The following is a 23728-nucleotide window of genomic DNA, read 5'->3' as shown; positions in this document are numbered from 1 at the left end:
AAAAGAAAAGCAAAGCCGAAAAAAGAAACAGCACGCATTTTTTGTTCTTCTCTTTTTCGAGACCCACGAACTTTGCCAGTTGTACCATCAGGGTCATTCCACGAGAAGACAGCCTAAAAACAGCTGAAAAAAAAGGGCGGGAGTTTAATCAAAAAAAGAAAAGAAATTAAAATACGAGGATCGTTGATTTTTTATTAACGAGGGTCACTCAATATATTACACACTTAGCATATATAATAAAAAAAATATCATCATTTTCTATAACATTCATTATCACACACCATTAAAAAAATTCTGCATTAAATTTTTCCTTGATTTTTTTTATTGGACAAGACTCGCTTGTTAATAAGTCTAAAAAGAAAGAGGAAATATAAATTTCGTAGGCTAAAAAGAGAAAAGCCAAATGTAAAAAAAAAAAAAAGAGAAAATGAAAGGGATAATAACATGAATAGTCCCTGAATTTTCGCTTTGGTTCTTGAATTTTTAATTTATTCAATATGATCCTTACATTTTTTGTACATTTTCAATTTAGTCCCTGAACTATCCATTAATTAAAGTTCAATGACTACATTAGTTCAGTGACTATATTGAACATGTAGTAATTTAACAAATTAAAATTTCAAAAATTATATTATGCATTAGACCAAAATTCAGGGATTATGTTAAATAAATTATAAATTTATGGATTATTGGATTAGGGACTGTTTGTTATTTTCCCAAAATAAAAATAAAAATAACGAGACCATCAACATCGCCAGAAGCACAGGGAGCGAGACAATTGGAGCCTGTACGTCCGTACCAGTGTCAGTTCTTGTCCTCCACCCTCGTCACCTCAAACAGCTTCACTGTAAATTACGCACGCAGAGAAAAATAGAGAGAGAAGAGAGACAGAGAGAGAGAGAGAGCTCGTCCACCTGTCCTCCGACTCTCCAGCAGCGCACCCTCCCCTCGCCGAGAAAAGAGCGAAAAAGGAAAGGCAACGAGAGCGAGAGACAAACATCGGCGATCCCGAGCTGCTGCTTCGCTGTGAATCGCGCCACGGCTCGGGCCGCATCTTTGCCATTCCTCGGGTGCCGTCTCGTCCAACATTCGCCCTGCCCTCCCCGGTGTCCCTTTCCCCGCAGCCCGAAGATCACAGAGAGAGAGAGAGAGAGATCGAGAGAAGCTCCTTCTATTTCCATTTCCGGTCGAGCTCTCTCGATCCGTGCCATCGGAGGACGAACTTCTCCATCGCCGCGGCGATTGACGCGTCCTCGATTCCTTTCTCTCTTCATCCCGCCCTCCTCCTCCTTTTGGACCTCCAGGTAACGCGGCGGTGTGAGGCTCTGCTTTCGATTCGTTCCGTTTCGGCGCTTTAGATCTCTGCTTTCGAGGACGCGGCTGCGGTGCGGATTGCGGCTGACGTCGGGAGCTTCTTTCGATTCCGGCGCGCGTTTTTGTAGATCGGAAAGGAGGCGGAGCGCGTCCGGAAACTCTGCGCGGAGCGTGTTCCTGAGGACGCATTCGGTTGCCGAGTGCGCGGCGGGCGGCGCGCGTAAGAGAGGGGGGAGGAAAGACAAAGGTAGGAGGAGGAGATCGAATGCGGTGGACATAATGCAGGATAGAATGTATGCCAACGCGTTGCCTCCTCATGTTTCCGATTCTGATCGGCGGATCATCGACGGCGGGCCGTCGTTACGTGTGTATCAAACTTGGAATGGAAGCAATGTGAGCTCATCCTCCATGCTATTTTGTTGAATTTGCTTCTGAAGTCTCGTTATCTGCACTTTGGTAGACAATAGTTTGTGCTCTATTACCTGCCATCGTATATTATTTCTATAATTATAGGGGCTTCTGCATGTTGACGAAACGAAACCTCTGTTGAACTGTGCTGGCAATTATGGAGGAAGTGAGGAACTTTTAGTTTTCGAACCTGCAAAAGCAGTTCAATAGTACTCTGTTGTTATGGTAACTTGGAGTATTCGTCTTCGGGAGCCCGGAGAGTGTTTTTGAGAAGAAAACTTATCAATTCACGGTGCACGTGGGTCTTCTTTTCCATCTCTGGCATGTTTTTCAACAATTAGAGGTTTGGAAAGTGGAATTTTGTCGATAAAGCATAGGCAGTTTATGTTATCTTCATGTAACCATCATGGAATTGTATCCTTGTTTCCTTAAATGGTGGTACGGAAAGAATTATAACTCGGAGGATAGTAACTCTGAATTATTTATTAGCCGTACCCACAGAAACTTCGGTGCTGTGCCAGGTGGCACAGAAGATCGGAAGATAATGCCTGACTGGCTAGACCAGTCGATCCATATATGGTTTGCCATCCCGTGTAATTCATGGAGTAGTTTTAATTTGGCCTCCACAACTGTTGCTTCAAGCTACAATTCAGTAATGATATATACGTTCCGCATTAAATTTTTATAGCTGCATCTCAGGATTACAACGAGGCTTTTGGCATTACTCCTAATTTTACTTATCTTTAGCGGGAACTCCAGATAGAATATTCATATGATTGCATAAACTATAATACTCGACTTTTTTTAATTGATAATTTAATGATCATAGGACCTGAAAAATTAGTGAGACAACACAAGGATGCGAATATTTTCCGTTGGCTACTTTCACTCTGAGTCCTTTTATTTATTTCGCTCTTGGAGATACTTGGCGGCTGTGCATCAAACACATCCACATGATTCTCAAGCCAAAAGTTTAACTGCTTCACTTAGATGTTTTGCAGAGATTTTGCTGTGGAGGCAGACTTATATTTGGCCCAGATGCAAGGTCACTATTCCTGACGGTGCTCTTAATTGTGACTCCAGTTATTCTGTTTTGCACCTTTGTCTCGCAAAGGCTCTTTCACGAGTTCGATGACCACATAGGCTATTTAATCGTGGCTATAAGTGCCATCTTCACACTATACGTGAGTACTTATGCACTGAATTCATTGCTTGCTCTCCTTTGAATATGAAGCCGGATATTTTCAGGTCCATTTTGCAAGAAAGATCAACATTGAAATTCTTCCATGAAATTTCATTTTGTTGGCAATTGAATGACAGTAAGAGTAATTTTTGAATATGAAATCTCAAGATGACACCAGTAAGGCTCGCTGAAACTTAAGAATAACGTTCATTAGTTTGATAATTACTAAATGAGGATCATATTTAGTTTAACTAGATGATGGATGGAATGGGTCATCTTACAGATTCTCTTACTGAATATGCTCTCATAACTGAAATGGCCTATATTTTCATTATTTAATACTTTTCAGCATTTGATCGACTTGTTAAACTGCAGATTGTCATCCTCCTTTTCCTCACATCAGGAAGAGATCCGGGCATTATTCCTCGTAATCTACACCCTCCAGATCCAGAGGATGAAGCTGATGGCTCCAATCTATCTGCAGATTGGCCTGTAAGTAGGATCGGTGGTCCTAATCTGCCACCCACAAAAGATGTTACTGTCAGGGGAATGGTAGTCAAAGTCAAATACTGTCAAACATGCATGCTATATCGTCCACCAAGATGCTCTCACTGCTCAATATGTAATAACTGTGTTGAACGGTTTGATCACCACTGTCCGTGGGTGGGACAATGCATTGGGAAGGTACGCTTTATTTGGAAGTTGTTGTTCAATTCTTTCACTCTTTTGAATTAGACAAATGAAACTAAGCAAAGAGAATGAATTTATGGTGAAAGAGTGCACTTGTGCCCTCCAATGGTTAAGTTTCATGATAGAAATCAGGTTGATGATTAGTTTAGGTGGTTTGTGAAATTATTTTCTTATGGTATTCTGCTAGCTCTCCGCATTTGAGATGCCTTTGTTCTTTTAGTATAACTGACATATCAACTGCTTTTTTCTGCAGAGGAACTACAGATTCTTTTTTATGTTCATTTCTTCGACAACAATGCTCTGCCTGTATGTCTTTGCTTTCTGCTGGGTGAACATCAGCAAGATAATGGATGAATATCAGTGTGATCTTTGGAGAGCTCTTGTTAAGTCTCCTACGTCAGGAGTTCTCATAATCTACACATTCATAGCTGCATGGTTCGTTGGAGGCCTCACCGGATTTCATCTTTATTTGATCATAACCAATCAGGTTCCTTTCTCTCTATGCTTACAGATGTTTGGCCTTGCTTTAGCTTTCCTCTTTACATCTGATTACGGAATAATCACTTTTTTTGTGCAGACAACTTATGAGAATTTCCGATATCGATATGATTGCAAGATGAATCCTTATAACCGGGGTTGCGCAGGCAATCTTTGGGAGATATTTTTCTCCAAAATACCTCCTTCCAAAAATAATTTCAGGGCAAAGGTTAAGGGGGAGGCATCTTCTGTTTACAATTCGGTTTCGGCAGGGCCAACCATGAGTCCGGAGATGCCCAAAACAAGCTTTGATGTGGAGATGGGGAAAAGGCAAGCGGTTGCTGCTGAGGATTTGGAAGATATACAGAGCCAGATTGATAGTGTCGGTGGACTTGAGAGATGCGGAACTCTACCCCCTCATACAAAGTGGGATCAAAAGAACAATTGGGAGATCACACCTGACATGAGGATGTTAGCTGCTGAGTTTGGAATGCAATATGGTCCGAGCCCAACTGAAAGAGAGAAAATTCATGGTGACCAATAGCTTTTCTAGTCGAACTCCTGATTTTAGGAATAGGGTTTGTTATTATCTTGTACCAGTACAGATTTCTGCTTAATTAGAAATTATATTCAACAAATTGGCAAACTTTAAGTGAGATTTGGTAATGGATCCTTACCACTTGAAAATTTGTCTGAGAGTGATCTGTCTTAAGCCAAGGGGTTAAATGCTCATCGAACTCCATGAACTCATTGTACCATAGTGCTTTAGCTTTTTAAGATTTTTTTAGATGTCTCTGCTTGCAATCTGTTGGACAATCTTGGCACCTTCAAGTTTTTAATCCTAAGTCCTTTCTTAGTAATCATATGATTGTTGAAGAGGATACAAATGATGCTGGGAATAGAAGGTGCCGCTGCATGATTGTTACAGTGGTGGCTTGGAGTAATTCTCCTTGCATCATTTTCTTTCGAGGTACCTGAAGCCTGCAACTTATTGTAGCGATCATGTGTAGATCAATCAAGGTATCTTTTTTGAATCACGTGCAACAAAGATGGATAATTCATGGGGAGGAGCATGGCTTCATTCATACTTTTTTCATTTTTTGATAGATAACGGTGAAGCTTCATCGTACTTAGTACCTGTAAAGCATGTGATTATGAGGCCTTACTTGCCGTTGAAATGCATTCTTTCATCAACAACAGATTGCACTTACCGAGATGCATATTGGCCTCTAAAAAGTAGTTTTGCTTCTTGTGGAGCATGAAAATCATGATTGGAAAACCGGGATGGTGCTATACGATCTCGTTACTTTCGACGTCGGAAGGGGCTTTGTGCATCTCCGTTCTTCTCAAATTCCGTGTTCTTTCTTGTCTGTCGTAGGAAATCTACTATTCACTATTCAAAGTGCTGGTTTGGTTGTCGACATTAGTTTGTTCCGGTTAAGTATGTCATTTGATAGAAAGAAAAATTCCTTCTGAATACGTAGACAAAGAGCGACCCGACTCATTGCTACTCTTGCCAATATATATGTTACTTCAGAGATAGCCATCACGGAATGTGAACTTTGCTCGTAATTCATTCATCTATCGCGTTTCATTTCTTTACTTATGCATCTAATGTAGCCATCTCAACAGAATTCTATCTCATCCGCTCACGATCTTTCCAATATGTTCTTCGGTCGACCACGAGGATGCACCTGTTTGTCAAGCAATGCTTAGTGCTCTCGCTAGACAATTACATGAACCACATGTATAATGATTTGTTCTCTGGGCAATGAACTCACGACGTATTCATAAAAGACTCGAATTCAGAGATCGATACCTTCCCGACTCGTTTCTAACCAAGCAACTTGGACAAAAACAACCATCTTAGCAGGAACGGAATTACAACATACCGATGCAGTCAGGATGAGGAGGTTGCCGTCCAATTTACAGAGTTGAAGTCCTGTGGAACTCTTATTAGGTGACTCATAAAGTCTAGTTCATCATTACAAAACCCTTCTTCTTTTACACTACAAAGTAACAACATCGTATCAAGAACAATTACAAGATGCCTTTGCTCTCTTGAGCAAGTCATCCGGGAAACACGTAGCTTTTTGGCGTGAACACTCACCCATATTCTATGTTAAAAGGAATGGGCCGTCAACCTCCCTCTCAGGCCTCCGGTTTTTTGCCTGTTGCATTCAAAACGAGTCAGAAAATTGGAAGCCTTCGAGGGAGATTGAAGATCATCCTTTCACTTCAAAGTTTCTTTCAACTCGGCTTGGCCAAACCATACCAACACTCACGGATTTTATATAGGAGCAAAAGCGGGACAAAGAGGAGGCATTTGAACTCGAATCCCTTATCACCTTCTTTATCCACAAGGCACTTGTCTCCATGGACTCGAATTGCGCCACATAAACAAGTTACATATATACGGAATCCATTAATCCATGATACACATGAATGAGTTACCTCCAGTGCCACCCACCAAAGATGGGTATGTCAACTACTTGGCAAGATTCTTCCATCTCAAAGATAGTGCCCGGGATAAGGTTTTGCTTTCTCAGATTTGATGCCTGAATTGATGCCGAATACAATATGGATTGGAGGCAAAAGGGAGTCATAGCTCCAAACAATTTTCCTAAGTTTGTCGAAGTTTGGTTTTCTTGCCGGGATAAAGATGATATTCTTGAGTTGACTTACGGGAAAAACGCGATAACTGTTGAATTAACTGGACTTGACCTGTTCCCCTCCTTCAAAACCCCATTTCTGAGAGGCAATGCTTTTTATATTACTGAATAAGAAGTTTCGGCTACTAAATCGGTTTGAGAACCTCGTTCCTCCACCATTAGCTTTCTATTTCCACACTGTGTGGCAATAATGCAGCAAGAATAGATGCCTTTACTTGTCAACGCTAGATGCAGAGAAAAATGTCTGTAACATTTTCCTAACGTGGATTACATTAATTGAGATTGTTATTACCCGCTTACGGGTTTGGTCTAATAAGTTTGGATATAAGATTTCTTAATTGGTCGGATATGGGCCCGGCTTGTGTGGGCCGAGTTCTGCCCGGCCCGTTATGAGAGGGCCTGGCTGGAAACTCTATAAATAGAGCTGCAGGTCCCTCCTCTGTACCTAACTCTCTCCAATCTCTCTCAAACGCTCTCAAACTCACCTAAGGCTTCCGTGAGTTGGCTGAGGCGGTCTCATAGCGCCGGGACTTCGGGGGTGACAGCGGAGAAGACCTACGGCACCGGTTCATCGTCATTTCCACATCCAGGCGGATGGAATCCAAATCATGTGCACAAATTCTATCCATCCTTTTACCGTACCGTTAATATCTCGCTATGGTGATCCTAGGGCGCTCGGCCGAGCCATACGGGCCGGCCAACATGTGGTATCAGAGCCACCATAGTCGAGAAACATGCCGGTACTGTTCGTAGGTGGTTTTGATTTTTTCATCCGTTGAATGTTAGAATAAATCACATAGATGGATAGATAGTCGAGAGACGAGAAAAATGAGTGGTCGCCGGCCACCAGGGGCCGCCGGAAACGGCCACACGCGCCGCCACGCGCCGGGGCGTCGGAGAGCTCCGGTGGCACATGCACGGCCACACGCGGGTGTTCCCAGGCCCGTGCAACGCACGCGCTAGGGTTTCCGCGAGCCGGGTCGATCCGGTTGACCCGACCAAGACCCGACCCGTTGACCCGACCCAGGGTCCGACCCGTTGACCCGACCCAGGGTCCGACCCGTTGACCCGACCCGGACCAGACCTGTTGACCAAACCGGTCAACCGGTCGGACCGGTAAGCGGTCAGACCGGTCGGCGGTCAGACCGGTCGGACCGGTCGGCGGTCAGACCGGTCGGACCGGCCCTTTTTGGCCGACTTAGGCGCCGGCGCGTGAGGCCCACGCGCTGCACCTTCAGGAGGCGCGTGAGGGCGCGTCCGACCTCCGATTGGGGCGTGCAAGGTACCGGCGTGCTCGTATAAAGATTCTCTACACTTTGGTATATTTATTTTACATGTTTGATACTTTTAAGGATGTGAAAATACATATGGAACCCTATATACGCATATTTTTAGGGTATATTTTCGTATCTTCCTGTATTTCTTTATGGTTTAAGAGATACAGATTAAATCTTACATGTATATGATGACTTAAGGACGTGTAGATCATGTTTCATTGATAGTATGTATAAGGTTCGACATATATCAATGTATAGAGCAATGTATTTAGCATGGTATGTAATTTTAGAGACATTGCCCATGTCTTCCAGTCTAGAATTACATTATAAAGTATATGTGAGACATAAAGTTTATATCCTTAGTATGAGAGAGTTTCAATGATTCAATTTGGTAGTGACCGCCAAAGTGGCACACTTGATTGAGTTTGAGAAATATCAGTCTCGTATTGTTAGGATGTCTCATGTTCTAATGTGTTATTATACTCCCAAAGGAGGTGATTATGTATTGGTTCATGGAGGGATGCATATACAGTTTGCGTGAGGAATGACTGATCCTAATGGTTCATACACCCAAAGGTGGTGAATTCATAAAAGATTGGAATATATTCTCATGGCGGTTGTAATGTAGAGGGTATACAATTGCATATCATGTATTCTGCCCAAAGGTGATTATATGATGATGTGTGTAACTCTCAAGAAAAGTACTCACATGATGTTGATTATAGACATTGCTTGTTTTTAACAGTCACCTTCTCCCTGAACGGCAACTCCATAAGTATTGAGGTTCTTACTGGTTCAAACTTTAAGAAATGGAAAGAGGATTTTATGTTTGGTATGGAACTGGCAGATATTCATATTGCTCTTACTGAGGATAAGCCAGCAGATGTCACTGCTGAAAGTACGGACATAGAAAAGGCACTGAGTGCCGCCTGGGAAAAGAGCAATAGGATTTGCTTGTTACTGATGAAGCGATCCATTAAGGACCACTTGAAGAGTAGTTTGCCAGCTGACTGCACTGCTAAAGAAATGATGGAAACCTTGCAAGCAAGAAACCGTGACTCGTCTAATGCTGAGGCTGGGACATACATGCAGTTACTCAATAATATGAGGTATGATGGTTCAAGTGGGGTTAGGGATTACGTCCTTAGGATGGTAGACCTCCAGACAAAACTAAAGGTTCATGAGATTATCCTTTCTGATGCTTACATTGTGCATCAAGCCCTGAACACCCTTCCTACTGAGTTTGGAATTATAAAGACCAACTATAATTTCCAAGATGAAAAGTGGTCGGTCAATGACCTGATAGTTAGGGTTGTGGTAGAGAAGAGAAACTAAAGAAAGATAAAGGGAATCTTGCTTTCTATGCCTCTAGTTCCAGTAGCAGGAAGAGTAGTAAGTTCAAGAATCGTACTCAGAAAGGAACTCCTGAAACCACCGGTCATTTAGACCATCTGGGTCCTGAGAAAACACCCTTGAAGAAGAATGGTGTTCACTGCTACTTTTGTAGGAGGAAGGGTCACATGAAGAAAGACTGCAATAGATATAAAACTTGGTTATCCAAGCGTGAGCAGTCAGGTATTAATTATTTGGCACTTGTTTGTGAATCCAACCTATTAGAAGCTCCATCCAATTCTTGGTGGCTAGATAGCGGTGCAACTAATCATGTTACGTATACCATACAGGGATTCACAAACAAAAGGAAGCCAAATCAGGATGAATTAAAGCTCACTGTAGGAAACAACAAGAGAGTCGACGTCGAGTTCGTGGGAGATGTCATATTAATTTTGGATTCTGATTTTAATATGATGTTAAGAAACACCTTTTATGTGCCTTCCTTCAGACGGAACTTAGTTTCCGTATCAAGTTTGGATGTTTGTGGCTACTCTTTTGAAATAAAGAACAATATGGTTTCTATGTTCTTTGATTCAAATAAGGTTGGGTGCTGCAACATATCGAATGGATTGTATAGATTGTGTTTATCTCCCAATGATATATACGTCGCTTATGCAGCTGAAAGGGTTGTTTTCAAAAGACCTCTACCTAAAGAACAGTCTTATGCATTGTGGCATAAACGACTTGGTCACATTTCTAAAGAAAGAGTGGAAAGGCTGATAAAGACAAACATCTTGCCTACTCTTGAAAGTGACCTAGATACTTGTGTAGACTGTTGTAGGGGTAAGATGACCAAGATAAAGAAGAAAACCGCAGTCCGTAGTTCTGACCTGTTGGAAGTCATTCACACTGACATTGATGGACCCTTTACAGCAACATTGTGTAGAAATTTCTATTTCATCACATTTACAGACGACTATTCCCGATATGGTTATCCGTTCTTGATTAAGGAGAAGTCTGAGTCTCTTGACAAGTTCAAGATTTTTCGGACTGAAGTCGAGAAACAGCTGGGAAAAGTCATAAAGGTTGTCAGGTCTGACCGAGGTGGTGAGTATTATGGCAGGCATGGCGATGCTGGACAGCTGAAAGGGCCATTTGCCAAATACTTGGAAGATTCTGGAATAGTGGCTCAATTTACTATGCCCGGGAGTCCTGAACAAAACGGTGTGGCCGAAAGACGGAATCGCACCCTTATGGACATGATGAGGAGTATGATTAGCAGGACGAACTTACCTGATTTTCTATGGGGTGAAGCCTTGAGAACAGCTCTCTACATTCTAAATCGTGTTCCTACCAAGGTTGTTCCAAAGACTCCTTTTGAATTATGGACTGGACGTAAACCTAGCCTAAATCATCTTAAAGTTTGGGGGTGTCCTGCAGAAGTAAGGTTATACAATCCAACATTGAGCAAATTGGAATCCAGAACTACTCGATGTTACTTCGTATCTTATCCAGATCATTCGAAGGGGTATCGATTTTGCAGTCCCCATGGAGGCACAAGAATTGTCGAATCACAGACAGCGAAATTTCTAGAATTTGATGTAGCCGAGAAGGGTAGTTGCTCACAGACCATTGAGGATAATAATATGGTAGGTACTACAGTGTCGATTTCTCTACCTGTACAGACGATAATGGAGACCCCTACACCACAGACTGAGCCTGTTGTGGTTCAGGATCCTATTATTGAAATAGCTCTTAATGAAGTACTTCAAACCCCTCAGGTGCAGGATGAGGAAGTAGTAGCTCCACTCAGGAGATCTATCAGGCAGAAATGATCGGCTATACCACCGGATTATATGGTCTATCTGGGAGAGCATGACTACGATATAGGCTGCGTGGTTGATCCAGTAACTCATTCAGATGTAATTTCTTGTCCTCAATCAGATATGTGGGTGGATGCAATAAAAAACGAGATTCAGTCTATGCGATATAATGGTGTTTGGGAGCTTGTTGAATTACCTAAAGGTTACAAGCCCATTGGTTGCAAATGGGTATACAAGACTAAAAGAGACTCCAAAGGAAAGATTAAGAAATTCAAAGCCAGACTGGTAGCCAAGGGTTTCACTCAAAGAGAAGGAGTAGACTATGAGGCGACTTTTTCACCAGTATCTTCTAAGGATTCTTTCAGAGTGATCATGGCATTGGTAGCTCATTTTGATATGGAATTACACCAGATGGATGTTAAGACTGCCTTTTTAAATGGAGCCATTGATGAGGAAGTCTATATGGTGCAACCCGAAGGTTTTGCAGCTGATGATTCAGGTGAGCTTGTGTGTAGATTGAAGAAATCTATTTATGGCCTTAAGCAAGCTTCTAGACAATGGTATTTGAAGTTTCATAGTGTTGTCACTTCATTAGGTTTTGTTGAGAACAAGTTGGATCAGTGTATATACAGCAAGGTCAGTGGGAGGAAATTTATTTTTCTCATACTTTATGTAGATGGCATCCTGCTTGCGAGTAGTGATATTTGATTACTACATGAGACAAAGCGAATGTTGTCGAAGGATTTTGACATGAAGGACCTTGATAAGGCGTCTTTTGTCTTAGGCATTGAGATCCATAGGGATCGTTCTCGCCAAGTATTGGGTTTGTCTCAGAGAACATATGTTAATCGTATTTTGGAAAGATTCAGTATGCAGGACTGCAAGCCAGGAATTGCTCCTGTCATAAAGGGTGATAAACTGAGTCTGTAACAGTGTTCTCATACGGATGTTGAGAAAATCCAAATGAATGATGTTCCTTATGCTAGTGCACTCGGAAGTATCATGTATGCTCAAATTTGCACTAAGCCAGACATTGCTTTTGCAACAGGACTTCTAGGCAGATATCAGTCAAATCCAGGACACGATCACTGGGTTGCTGCCAAGAAGGTTTTGAGGTACTTAAAGAGGATAAAAGACTATATGCTGATCTACAAACATGTTCAAAACCTTCAGCTGGTAGGGTATTCGGATTCAGACCGTGCTGGCTGTCAGGATGAAAGGAAGTCGACAACGGGTTACATCTTTAAGTTAGCAAGAGGTGCAGTATCATGGAAAAGTGAGAAACAGAAATCAATGACATCCTCTACCATGCAAGCGGAGTTTGTAGCATGCTTTTCGGCCGCTACTCAGGCAATTTGGCTCCCGGAACCTCATTAGGGAGTTGACCGTATTTGATTTTGTGGATCGGCCCATACAGTTGTATTGTAACAATAACTCTGCAGTGTTGTTTGTTAACAACAACAGAGGTCTCAAAGGGTCTAAGCATATGGAGGTCAAGTACTTGACCATAAAAGAAAAAGTCAGGGATGGTGACATTATAGTAGAGCACATTTCCACAGATGATATGGTAGCAGATCCACTAACTAAAGGCCTTCGCCCTTGTATTTTTGAACGACATGTCGTTAGCATGGGCTTAGGAGTATCATGGGATACTGTTGTTTAGTGGGAGCTATTTTTTAATTTATGCTTTAATAAAGTTTACATCTGTGTTCTGTTACTCTTTGTAACATTTTGGATGTGTATCAACCCATTTGCATTCAATAAGGTGTTTCTGAATGCATTGTTGTCATGTTAAATACACATATAAGGTGACATTCTTAAGGTACTATGTAAACCTTGAGTAAAGGCTATGGGCATTCAGTTATTGGCCTTAAGGATATGTCTTATAACACATAAAGTAATGTTAACAATAAGGATAAGACATATGTAGGTTCATTGGAACCATAAAGATATTCTCTAGTGACACATCAGGTTTTTGTGACACTTAAAGAAAGAGAATGAGGACTGACAAAGGGGATGACACATGAGGTATCACTCTTTATGAGGTGTCATCCGTTTGCCACACAACCATATCGAATCCATATCAGTAAAGTCTAAGACGCTTGTGACCATGGAAGGCTCTGCGTGATTACATGCAGTTACCGCCATAATTCGATGTTTGAAACTTTATGGAATCGGATTGACTATTAAGAATTATCCATAGACCAAATAAAGGTGCACATAAGGTACGATTTCAATTAATATAGCCCAAGTGGGAGAATGTAACGTTTTCCTAATGTAGGTTACATTAATTGAGATTGTTATTACCTGCTTACGGGTTTGGTCTAATAAGTTTGGATATAAAGTTTCTTAATTGGTCGGATATGGGCTCGGCTTGTGTGGGCCGAGTTCGGCCCAGCCCGTTATGAGAGGGCCTGGCTGGAAACTCTATAAATAGAGATGCAGGTCCCTCCTCTGCACCTAACTCTCTCCAATCTCTCTCAAACGCTCTCAAACTCACCTAAGGCTTCCGTGAGTTGGCTGAGGCAGTCTCATAGCGCCGGGACTTCGGGGGTGACAGGGAAGAAGACCTACGGCACTGGTTCATCGTCATTTCCGCATCCAGGCCGATGGAATCCAAATCAGGTGCACAAATTCTATCCATCCTTTTACTGTACCGTTAATATCTCGCTATGGTGATCCTAGGGCGCTCGGCCGAGCCATACGGGCCGGCCAACAATGTCAACCAAGCTACTGATGGAATCCAAATCAGGTGCACAAATTCTATCCATCCTTTTACCGTACCGTTAATATCTCGCTATGGTGATCCTAGGGCGCTCGGCCGAGCCATACGGGCCAGCCAACAATGTCAACCAAGCTACTGGTATATATCACAGCCTACCAACGAGACAAACTCAGTTTGGTCTGGGTTTCTCTGAAAGACTTGAGGGTATTGGAGAATAACCATTTGGTGGTTTTATTGATCAGTCTGCTGTTCAGACATGCTTGGTTTTGTATCTTAGATTACTCCAACGTGTTAGTAACCGTTGAAGTGAGTTCATATAGTATCCTCTCCAGCATGGAGTTCCTAATAAACCATCTATACTTAGGCGGTTACAGATCATTCAGGACGATTCATTTAGCTAAGTAAAAATGACTCATCTCTTATTTTTCAAAAGAACAGATGCTCAGTAGTCAGTAGCAGTGTATCTCTGGAAGATGGGACCGATAATTCAATATCGGAACATAAGCAAGGAACGCAATTTCTAGGGAAAGTAAGGCAAAGAGAGAACACATAAACGCAGTGAACAAAGTTTTGACCCTAAAGTAGATTAGTCACCATCACCAATCTGGATGCAAATTCTGCAGGCCTTCAGGTGCAGTCAATTGTCCTAACCCTATCATACTGCCGTCGTGACTTCTCTTAACCCCAGTCCTTGATTGCCCAGCCGGATCAACCCCTAAGAAATCAACTGTCATTTTTTCACCTCCTCCTGTGTAGTATTCTCCACCAAGTATGTTGCCAACATTCCTATTGTCATGCATAAAAAATGCCGAGTCGGCCAATCCAACCTGTGGAACAGGACCGGTGCTCTGATTCTCCACTTCCATCAATGCATTATGTTTTCCGACACATTGCCTCAGCTCCGTGTTGTTAACTACAAAACTTCCATCCTGCACTGACCCAGATGAGTTCACTGAGCCGCCAGCTGAGTAACCAGAAAATCCTCTGTATAGTATCGGAGAGATCGTGTTATCACTTATTTTTGCACCCATTTCAGTAGCCTTCTGAAGCAAGGCTGTTGCGGATGTGTAAGCAGAGGCCATGCTGAGAGAGGCAAGGCTGTTCGATCCGCCAATCGAGGCCATACATGCTCGGGAAGCTCTCGCGTTATTGAAAGGATCCACAATAGTCGGTATCACAACCCCTGCTGAGTTGAGAGCCAGTGGCCTCAGCGAGGTGTCCATGTCCTCATTATTAAAGGACAAGTTCATCATAGAGTCTATGTTTGAGGAGGAATCGCCTGGCAGCAAGGGGTTTAAGGCCTCTTGAGTTTGGTTTTGTGACATTCCTCCTCCAAAAGCTGTGAGGTTCTGATTCATTCTGTCATTTTCTTCTGTCGATGCATCGCAGAAGGCTCTATGCGTGACGAAGCTGTCTTTCCTGTGAATTGGTGTTGATAACAATAACTTATTTCAGTAATTATTGTTTTTCCCAATCCTATTGAACTGAAAGTCAAAGTTGGCCTAGGAAATTCTTGGAAGAGAAACTTGTACGTTGAAGAGTGTTCTATGGATCATAGAGAACTGCGACTAGGAATGTTTTACCTTGAGAAAATTGTTCCGCACTCGCAACGATACTCTCTCGTACCACAGATTTTGGTATGCGCCTTCCAATCTGATTGGACGGCATACCTTTTCAAGCACTTGTCGCACTTCCATTTCTTTTCTCCGTGCTTTCTGCAGTAGTGCTTCTTTATGCCAGTCAAATCGCCGAGAGCCCGACTGGGGTCGTGGTGCACACAGTTCGGCTCGGGGCAAATATAAACTCTCTTCTTGGCCTGTGTGCTTGACCTCTGCTTTAGCTTCCAGGGCAAGTTGTGGCCTCTCCTGTGAAGCTGGAGGTTTTGATCTCTCTGAAATCCTTTATGGCACACCTCACAGATGTACCTGTTGGTCGCCATTAGAGTCCTTGGAGATAGGGCTACAACTTCTGCATCCGGGTCTGCAATATTTTGTCATACAACGAAAGAAAGGATCTTAGTTTCACAAAACATAAATGCTGTAATCTCTGCAGCTAAATTTAACTGAGGACTATTTAACAGGAAATAATCTTCCTCCCTGTCCTTTCTCAAAGGTATTAGTTGTAGATATCAGCTCATTCCCATTTTTTAAGCAGTCATTAATGATGTTGAAAGACTCCCACAGATTCTTGTAATGGCAGAGGCCCAGAGGCTTATAGTCAACAAACGGGTTGTCAAGATTACACGTGTGCTTTGACTGAAAACTATCGTGATTTTGATGGAAGAGTCCACCGTCAGAAGCCTAGTTTGAATTATAGCATTCATCTTTGCAACGTTGTACTCTAAAGTAGTTCCCTCAACAGCTTTTAATACTATGTTAAGTTTGACCCACTAACGAGAACTTTTTCTTCTTAATTCGACTTCTTGTTACGAGTACCATGCATTCTTATGGTGCAAATAAATGAAACACCTGTACTTACCGGGGTTTCCTGGAAGGTTCCGCTTCTTTTTCGATGCTGTCGGGGGTGGAGGAGTGACAGCATCGCTGCTGTTCTCAATCATGACAGGGCTTCCATTGGAGGACTGCGAGAAGTTATTGGCACTCTGAAACTGTTCATCATCTTCAAAACCCTGAACATAGTTTGACATATTTGAAATGGTGCTTCGGTTATTATCTCCCAGTGTTGGAAGGTGGGGAACTGAATATAAATACGCGATGGACAACGTAGAACTCGGGTTTTGCCGACAAAAGGAAGAAAAAATTCCGAGCCAAACTCGATGGAAATTGCATGGTCCACGAAAGTAATATTATAGTCTAATTAAGAAATTCCGTGATGACAGCATCTTCATGTCAATAATGCTTCCTGGTAAAACCAAGTACCATTCAGATTGAAACTGTAGAACTTGGGATCTGCTTGTCCTGTTTGGTTGTAGTAAGCAGAAGTCAGCTCATTTTTTGGACCGACCCTTTATATTTTAGTGGCAAGAATGAAGAGTTCATGAATGAGTGCAACGAATAGTTCATTCCGTGTAAATTTTAGTGGTTCGGCTTGAGATCGATCTGAATAATCATTTACTTTATAAAAGCGTTGCCGTACCTGTCTCGGTATGAAGACCGTGAGATAAATATGATTTTGAGGACATGAAGACAATAAGAAAAGGGACACAAAAGAGAGTGACAAAGGAGAGATCCGTGTGAAGAGACAAGAAGTAGCCTTCTGGTGTGGTTTGTTTAAGTCTTGAAAGTGAATGTGAAGACCTGCTTCTGTGATCATCCTTTGGATGCCACCATCAAACGTTTGGAGCATATGTGCTTGTCAAGGACTCGTTGTCACTTAGCTTCAGGGTGGTTTAAACAAGTTCATCTCAGACTCAAAAGAGTGGCCATTGATGTGAAATTCTTCGTTTAATTTATGCTTTTTCCAAGCCGATAACCAGTGCGGTTGGGTACCCGATCGCAAAGCGAAAGACGATCTTTCGGTGTTACCGTAGGATTAGGAGAATTGTTGAACAAAAGAAAGAAGTCATTTCTGTGGATTGAGTAGTCTATTAATCTGTTTAAAAGCTAGCGAAGGACATCCGGAAGTGATATCGTGTAACAATAAGAAAAGAGATTGACAAACTCTCTTTTATCACTTAATATAATCTTCTTTTCACATTTGTTGGATTATAATGCAAATTTCCATCTTAAACTGTATATCAAAATATTTCTTATCTATATTTTGAACTTATGGAGCAGGAAAAATCAATAAAAATCAAAACTGGGTCGTTAAATGCGTGCAATATTTCTTAGGCTTTAATTATTCACGGTAGATTTAGACACTAAAATTCATTCTCATAATTTGAACTGAGAACAAGAAAGGGCGATGACTAGGCCGATTTTCAAGCACGGCGTGTTAGCGACGAGAAATCAAGTCTAGGAATTAGCTTCGAGAGAGATTCAATTTGGAAATAATTTTTATGGAGGGATTTATTTTCATAAAAAGAAAAGAAAAAGTAAGAGTTTCTAAATCTTGTCTTATTTGCAGGTAAACACCCCCTAACTCGCACCATTTGTAATTATCTTAAACGCCCTTAATCCCTTGTTTTTGGTCAGCATTCTTTAATCCTTTGAAGGTTTGACACGGTCGATGCGCGTCCCACTAAGTTGCAAAAACAAGATGTAATATCATGATAATTAATTCCGATCCCTTGCTTTTACATGATCATTAGACACAGCTTCCTCTCTTTTTTTTATGCTCTTCAACCGAAAAATAAGCAAAAGAAAAAATTAAAAAAGAGAAAATCAAAATACACGCAAATGGGAGGGCCAATAGATTTCACTTCTTTAGCCCAACACAAACCCCATCACCCAGAACCCTTCAACCCCCCAAAAATCAGAAAAAAAAATTAAAAATTAAAAATAAGGATAAAATATAATAACTCCAAGACGGCAAACAGCAAAAATTACTTTTTAAGATTTACAGAGAATAGAAATTATTGATTAAGGCTAAAAATAGTACGCAGATGACGAGCCCAAATCGAACCCGTCCACGCCCTTATCCGAGACCTGCGGCATCCTCCCGAAGAGTGGGCCTGGTTGCTCCACGAACTCGTTCGGGTCAAAGCCCATGTACGGCCCGTTTGACGGCCCAGGCACGTTGCTGCTCAGGCCCTGCTCTTGCAGCCCCAAATAGCCCATATCGGCCCAACCGCCGTGGCCCATATCCAAGCCCGACCCGTAGCAGCTGGACATGTCGGGCGGAAATGGCGGGAGCTCGGTCTCGTCGTAGGACTGCGGGCGGGCCGCGTGCCCGAAGTCGGCAATGCCCGTCACCGGATCGTAGGGACCACCGCCGAGGGACCCGTCGGCCCACCCGTTTTGGGCTGGCAGCCCGGACGTGAAGTCCACGTTGCAGGCGCTCATGGAGCCCGGCGAGTAAAAGAGCTGATGAGTGGGGTTGTTGTTGTTCTTGTTATTTTGATGATGTTGTTCTTGTTGTTGATGATGATGCTGAGAGATGAAGAGCGCGGCGATGTCGCTGTGGGCCTCATCGGGGGAGACGAGGGAGGTGACCGAGGAGCCCGGGGGCATGTCGGAGTAGACGAAGTTAGTCCGAGCCTTAGCGCCCCGCATGGACCGGGCGGCCCGGTCGTAGGCGAGGGCGGCCTCCTCGGCCGTGTCGAAGGTCCCGAGCCAGTGCCGCTCCTTGGTGGTGGGGTCCCGTATCTCAGCCGCGTACCGGCCCCATGGCCGCCGCCTCACCCCAAGGAATCTCGCTGGGGCCGCCCCGTCGTCTTGGTGGGTTTGGAGGGGGGGCGACGGTTGCTGCTGCTGATGCTTTCTTTTGGGCTTTGAAGGTGATGGTGAGTTGACCGGTGATGACGAGTTGGTGAAGTTCAAGTGATCCATGATGAGTGAACTAGTGGCAATGCCTATATGATCATGCAGAGAGAGAAAGTGTGTGGGGTTTCCCAGGTTGTGTCGAGGAGTTTCAGAACAAGTTGTGTTGTGGCTGTGACTTGGGTTTAAGGGCTCTGCATGGATTGAGGGGTTTAAATAAGGAGGAGGTGCTGTTATATAGACCCACGTCCGTTTGCAATAATTGTCGTTAACCAAGTTGTTAATTGCATTCCAATCCCTATTACTTTTGCATCAGTGATGATGTTTAACAATCAAATTAATCTTTTTTTTTCCCTGAAAAAAGTTCAATACCCACTAATATTACTGGCTTTGTGTTGCACTGTGGCCAAAATAGAAAATGAAAAAAAAATTGAAATCGTTGCGCTGAAATATTTGTGTTTTGGGGACTGTGGCCAGACACTTCTAGCAGAAGCCGTTAGACACGCATTAAACGGGCGCTGATGAAGAGAGTTAGTGGTTTTGAGAAATCACTCACATAAATGACTTGAGCATTTATACTTTGCTTTGATGTCAACATTTTAAAGTGCCTCTTGAGGTCGATCTCATAGCCATTGAGATCAAAATGACTGGCTTTGAATGTCAGTCTCGGCGTTCCGTCTTCTCTTCTCCCGTGACCTGTTGTAGTCTTACTCGCAAACTAAAATCTGCAAATCTTTTAGGACCCTTGGCTTTGAATGCATTGGCAAAATCTGAGTGAAGTCATGAGGTCCTTTCAGTATGATGTGGGGAATATCATCATGCGGAAAAAGATAATGGGTCAAATCCAGAGTTCACATTGAACACCTCACACGTTACACTAGTCACAGATGTCTTAATGTCAAAGGAAAGCTGTCTTGAAAATCTACATATGAAAAAATTCAAACGCATGGTCCAGGCTTATATCCTGCTCTAATCATTTACTCACCTAATCCAAAAAGCCCCTAACATGTGATCACCAGAGATATAGTGTATGAGTGCAGAAGTGTGTGTGTGTCCGTCTCTCTCTCTCTCTCAATTCATTCCCAATCATAGAGCGTACTGAACCAAATCAATGCCATGATGAGCCCCTGCATGCTTATCATGAAAACGAAACGACCCAAAGCTTTTATCCCAAAAGGCCATCAAAACGACTTAGAGGATTCTTCTGCACCTTATGATTGCTCAATTCATGCCTGCAGCAATCCAATCATCAATCCCATATTGTCAGATGATTAAATCAACTGTCAGAAGAATCCAGCACCCCCCATCATCCCTTGTTTATATTAAAACCCTACATTTTCCCACCGACTATTCAGTCTCCCATTCTTTGAACATCTAAGATCGGTACAGAAGTAGATTTCTCTTTCCAAGCTCTCTTCCTTTTTATTCTTTTTCAAAGCACAGTTCGAGAGCTATGACTTCTCAAATGAGTGCGTCTGCCCTCACTCCTGTGAATAAAAAAGCTCACGTTACCCTATATTCAATGCACATTAGAGAGACTCGAAAGAGTCTTGAGCTCACACGAAGGAATATAATTATCTCAGCCATGTGCGTCCATTTCGACCCAAATACAGATGATGATATGTTCCACAAGGGCTCTCGCTGCTTTTTAACCCAAAGTTCGCTTTTTGATCGATTTTTGTATTTTTTTTTTTTAATCGCCATGAGGGTGGCTTTTCCCTCTTTGATTGTTTAGTGGATTTTGGACCTTCTTAGTTGCACGTTAGCATGGAAAGGATAGAGACGCTCGAGGGCAAAATTTATGTTGGGCTGCATGTGAGAGAGGGACACATAGGGAAAGCTTTCTTTATTGAAGTAAGCAAAATTCTAGGTAAGACGACCTACGGAGTAAAAGCAAAGACTAGAAGAGTGGTCGAGGCCTTTGACGAAAAAGAGAGAAGTAGTAAGAAACAAAATGATGCGTCTCTTCAAGATGTGCGTTGTTTTCCTCAAACCCTTCTTCAACCGGACGGATTGGTGGATAGGGAATATTAATATCACTCGAAGTATACATTTTGTTAAGTTTGCACGTGGGTGATGCCCATCTTATAACTTATCAATTAGAGACGCGATTGGAGATAGCGATGGAGGAAAGTGTAGTGGTTTTCACAATTTGGTTGCTTCAAATTTACTTGGGGAAAACAAACAAGATAGTTTTGACTACTTTGACTGAAGATTAGAGCATGTATTCTAGAGATATAGGTTAGGACATTCCCGTGCCTAATATATAACTTTATGGGATTAGTTTAGAGGATAAGGAATGTGTGTAGATGAGGTGCACGACACAAGTATGATTCCTTACATACCACTGAGTGCGAGCCATTTCATGTTGGGGTCACCTATCCGAGTCTCGGCTCGCATTTTACCTAGTTTATGAGGTCAATTGGGTATCTCACGATTTTAGAATTTACTTAACTTCAGGAGAGCTTTCTTATTATAAAAAGAAAAAATGGATAACACTACGTAGCTTATATTCAAATCTGAGCTTTCAGTTGGACTTACAGAGATTTCACAGTATTTCTACAATGGGAAGTCAAAAAGGTAGTGCAGATTGTTTTTCTATAATCATTCATTGGCATTTGATAGATTGAAGGACAAATTCAAACCCTTCTCAACATAAGTCTTCAACAAGGACTAGCACAAAAAAGAGAATCCTTCTTTTGCTGTTACTTAAAGTCCAAGATTACTCTCTCTCCCCACCCTCATGTGCAAGCACATGAAAAATAGTGGAAATTCATGATTGCTCCGCTTCATTAAATAAACAAGAAATAAAAGGGTGTCTCAGCTTGATCAAAAGTAATTGGGGTACAGGTAGTTCTGTGGGTCACTTTCGCGTTAGCGAACTGCCTACAGGAGTCGAAACTCCCTTCCTGTCACCTCCGGGCGCGGGTGGCTATTATACCAGCCTACTCAGAAAGTAGCCCGTAAAAGCAAACGCGGGGTATACCCTCTCTGCTCAGGAAGCCCCAAGTTCCCTCCAAATCTTTTTCTTCCCTGGATAAAGGAAATACGAAGGAATTTGAGAAAGCTAACCTCAGTAGAGGTAAGAAGTCACAAACTTCCCACCTCCACTAAGGTTATCCCTCCCCTTATCCTTCTTAAGCCTTTTAAGGTCCTACTCAGGACCGATGTATAATGGTATATGAAGAATAAACTACTCCATTGGGAAGGCAAAGAAAACCTGCCCCTTGCTGATCCCTAACCTAAATCACAGTAAACATATATAGAAATTAGAGAGAGAGAGAGAGAGAGAGAGAGAGAGAGAGAGAGAGAGAGAGAGAGAGAGAGAGAGAGAGAGAGAGTAGGGTTATAGAAATTGGCAAAGGATGGCTTTATCTCCTCATATTTAAACTATTCCATTACATGGGTCATGCAAAATAGTATTATAACCCCCTATTTTCGTGAGGGCGTTTACTATGATTTGGTGTCTGGTGACTTATGTCTGACCAAAGCTTTTCCCACCTAATTTTTCAAGCAAAGGCATTATAATTAAGTCCAACGAAAGTTGAGAAAAACTTTTTTTTTTAACTTAATATCATACATGTATCGAGATTCGGTCGTCAAAATTAATTTGTGCAAATAATGGTATCGAGGGAAATATTTTCTGCATCAATAAAGTATAGGAGTTAGGTCTTACAATAAACAAATCAAGGCTAGTCTATAATGGAGAAGTCCATGAGTCATGGGTTTAAGATTTCTATGCTTCTAGTCCAACTTTGGTCAGTGTCTTCTTGGAAACAATAATAAAACAAAGGAAGTGAGGACAAGAATCGGCACAAGGGCTTTGAGAAAACTGAAGCCTGTTACGGCATGCATGTGGCTCCCAATATTAACCTCAAGATAGGTATGTCGGACAACATGATCCTCGGCTATAGCTCCTAAGTGAAAAGTCAGACGGTATGACCGATGAATAGTTGATATGTATTTCCAAATTAATTTCAAGATTTTGTTAACATGTATCCTGAATGCACTAGATCAGAAGGTTTTTCATTTTCGAAGCGTTATCTTTTTCGTGTTATGCACATTCAATGCATCGAAAACGAAAATATTTCTTTATCGAAGTCTACTGACGAGTATGTCAATCAAATGCGCTCATTAACAAGATCCTTGATTTTTACGCGTTTTTTCTTGGTAGCATAAGATCGACGCACAAAGTCAGACGAGACAAGAACTCGGCTTGCATCACTGGTCAAGAGTCTCTCGACAAAATTACCAAACGCAAGGATACAAAAGACTAACACAGGCTTAATATTTTTGGGGAATAGGAAAGTAGGTGAATGGAGACGCTTTGACATATTGACAATCCCCAAACACTGGCCTTGAACAAGTAGAGATCACCCCTATCGAGAAGAAACACGACCACCACTTCCATCGAGTCAAACCTCAAATTCCGGGAAAAACCATGCTATTCAACGCGTCAAAGTAGTAAAACATTCAATTTCTTTTTGTAATTATAAAAGAAAGGGC

General features: G+C 42.2%; 3 protein-coding genes and 1 long non-coding RNA gene across 4 annotated transcripts; 1 reads left to right on the top strand and 3 right to left on the bottom strand.

The window, feature by feature from the left end:
* Positions 1-887: 887 nt before the first annotated feature.
* On the top strand, positions 888-4932 carry LOC115671856 (probable protein S-acyltransferase 6). Its single transcript, XM_030593510.2, has 5 exons — positions 888-1707; positions 2724-2906; positions 3281-3589; positions 3849-4082; positions 4173-4932. The coding sequence occupies exons 1-5, from the start codon at positions 1594-1596 to the stop codon at positions 4614-4616; spliced, it is 1284 nt and encodes a 427-aa protein (XP_030449370.1). The 5' UTR covers positions 888-1593; the 3' UTR covers positions 4617-4932.
* Positions 4933-5625: 693 nt separating this feature from the next.
* Positions 5626-6324, bottom strand: LOC130137835 (uncharacterized). Its single transcript, XR_008816292.1, has 2 exons — positions 5965-6324; positions 5626-5766 (listed from the first exon to the last, which is right to left on the bottom strand). It is a non-coding gene; the product is annotated as an uncharacterized LOC130137835 (long non-coding RNA).
* Positions 6325-14497: 8173 nt separating this feature from the next.
* Positions 14498-16548, bottom strand: LOC115672129 (protein indeterminate-domain 12-like). The gene is made up of 3 exons (XM_030593907.2): positions 16449-16548; positions 15485-15881; positions 14498-15320 (listed from the first exon to the last, which is right to left on the bottom strand). The coding sequence occupies exons 1-3, from the start codon at positions 16546-16548 to the stop codon at positions 14498-14500; spliced, it is 1320 nt and encodes a 439-aa protein (XP_030449767.2).
* Positions 16549-18388: 1840 nt separating this feature from the next.
* Positions 18389-19303, bottom strand: LOC115671857 (ethylene-responsive transcription factor ERF087). Its single transcript, XM_030593513.2, has one exon. The coding sequence runs from the start codon at positions 19289-19291 to the stop codon at positions 18389-18391; it is 903 nt and encodes a 300-aa protein (XP_030449373.2). The 5' UTR covers positions 19292-19303.
* Positions 19304-23728: the final 4425 nt, after the last annotated feature.

The sequence above is a fragment of the Syzygium oleosum genome, unplaced genomic scaffold (assembly GCF_021117445.2).
Source record: "Syzygium oleosum isolate NSW1041296 unplaced genomic scaffold, Sole_v2.1 Sole_v2.03, whole genome shotgun sequence".
NCBI lineage: Eukaryota > Viridiplantae > Streptophyta > Magnoliopsida > Myrtales > Myrtaceae > Syzygium > Syzygium oleosum.
The sequence above is the reverse complement of the archived record's forward strand: the minus strand, read 5'-3'. Positions and strand labels throughout refer to the sequence as shown.

Excerpts from the sequence above, each read along its gene's own strand:
- LOC115671856 (XM_030593510.2), top strand. The coding sequence starts at position 1,594 with ATGCAGGATAGAATGTATGCCAACGCGTTGCCTCCTCATGTTTCCGAT. Across the intron at positions 1,708-2,723 it reads AAACTTGGAATGGAAGCAAT|AGATTTTGCTGTGGAGGCAG; the intron begins GTGAGCTCATCC and ends GATGTTTTGCAG. Across the intron at positions 4,083-4,172 it reads ATTTGATCATAACCAATCAG|ACAACTTATGAGAATTTCCG; the intron begins GTTCCTTTCTCT and ends TTTTTTGTGCAG.
- LOC115672129 (XM_030593907.2), bottom strand. The coding sequence starts at position 16,548 with ATGTCAAACTATGTTCAGGGTTTTGAAGATGATGAACAGTTTCAGAGT. Across the intron at positions 15,882-16,448 it reads CCCTGTCATGATTGAGAACA|ACCCGGATGCAGAAGTTGTA; the intron begins GCAGCGATGCTG and ends AAAATATTGCAG. Across the intron at positions 15,321-15,484 it reads TGCGGAACAATTTTCTCAAG|GAAAGACAGCTTCGTCACGC; the intron begins GTAAAACATTCC and ends ACCAATTCACAG.
- LOC115671857 (XM_030593513.2), bottom strand. The coding sequence starts at position 19,291 with ATGGATCACTTGAACTTCACCAACTCGTCATCACCGGTCAACTCACCA.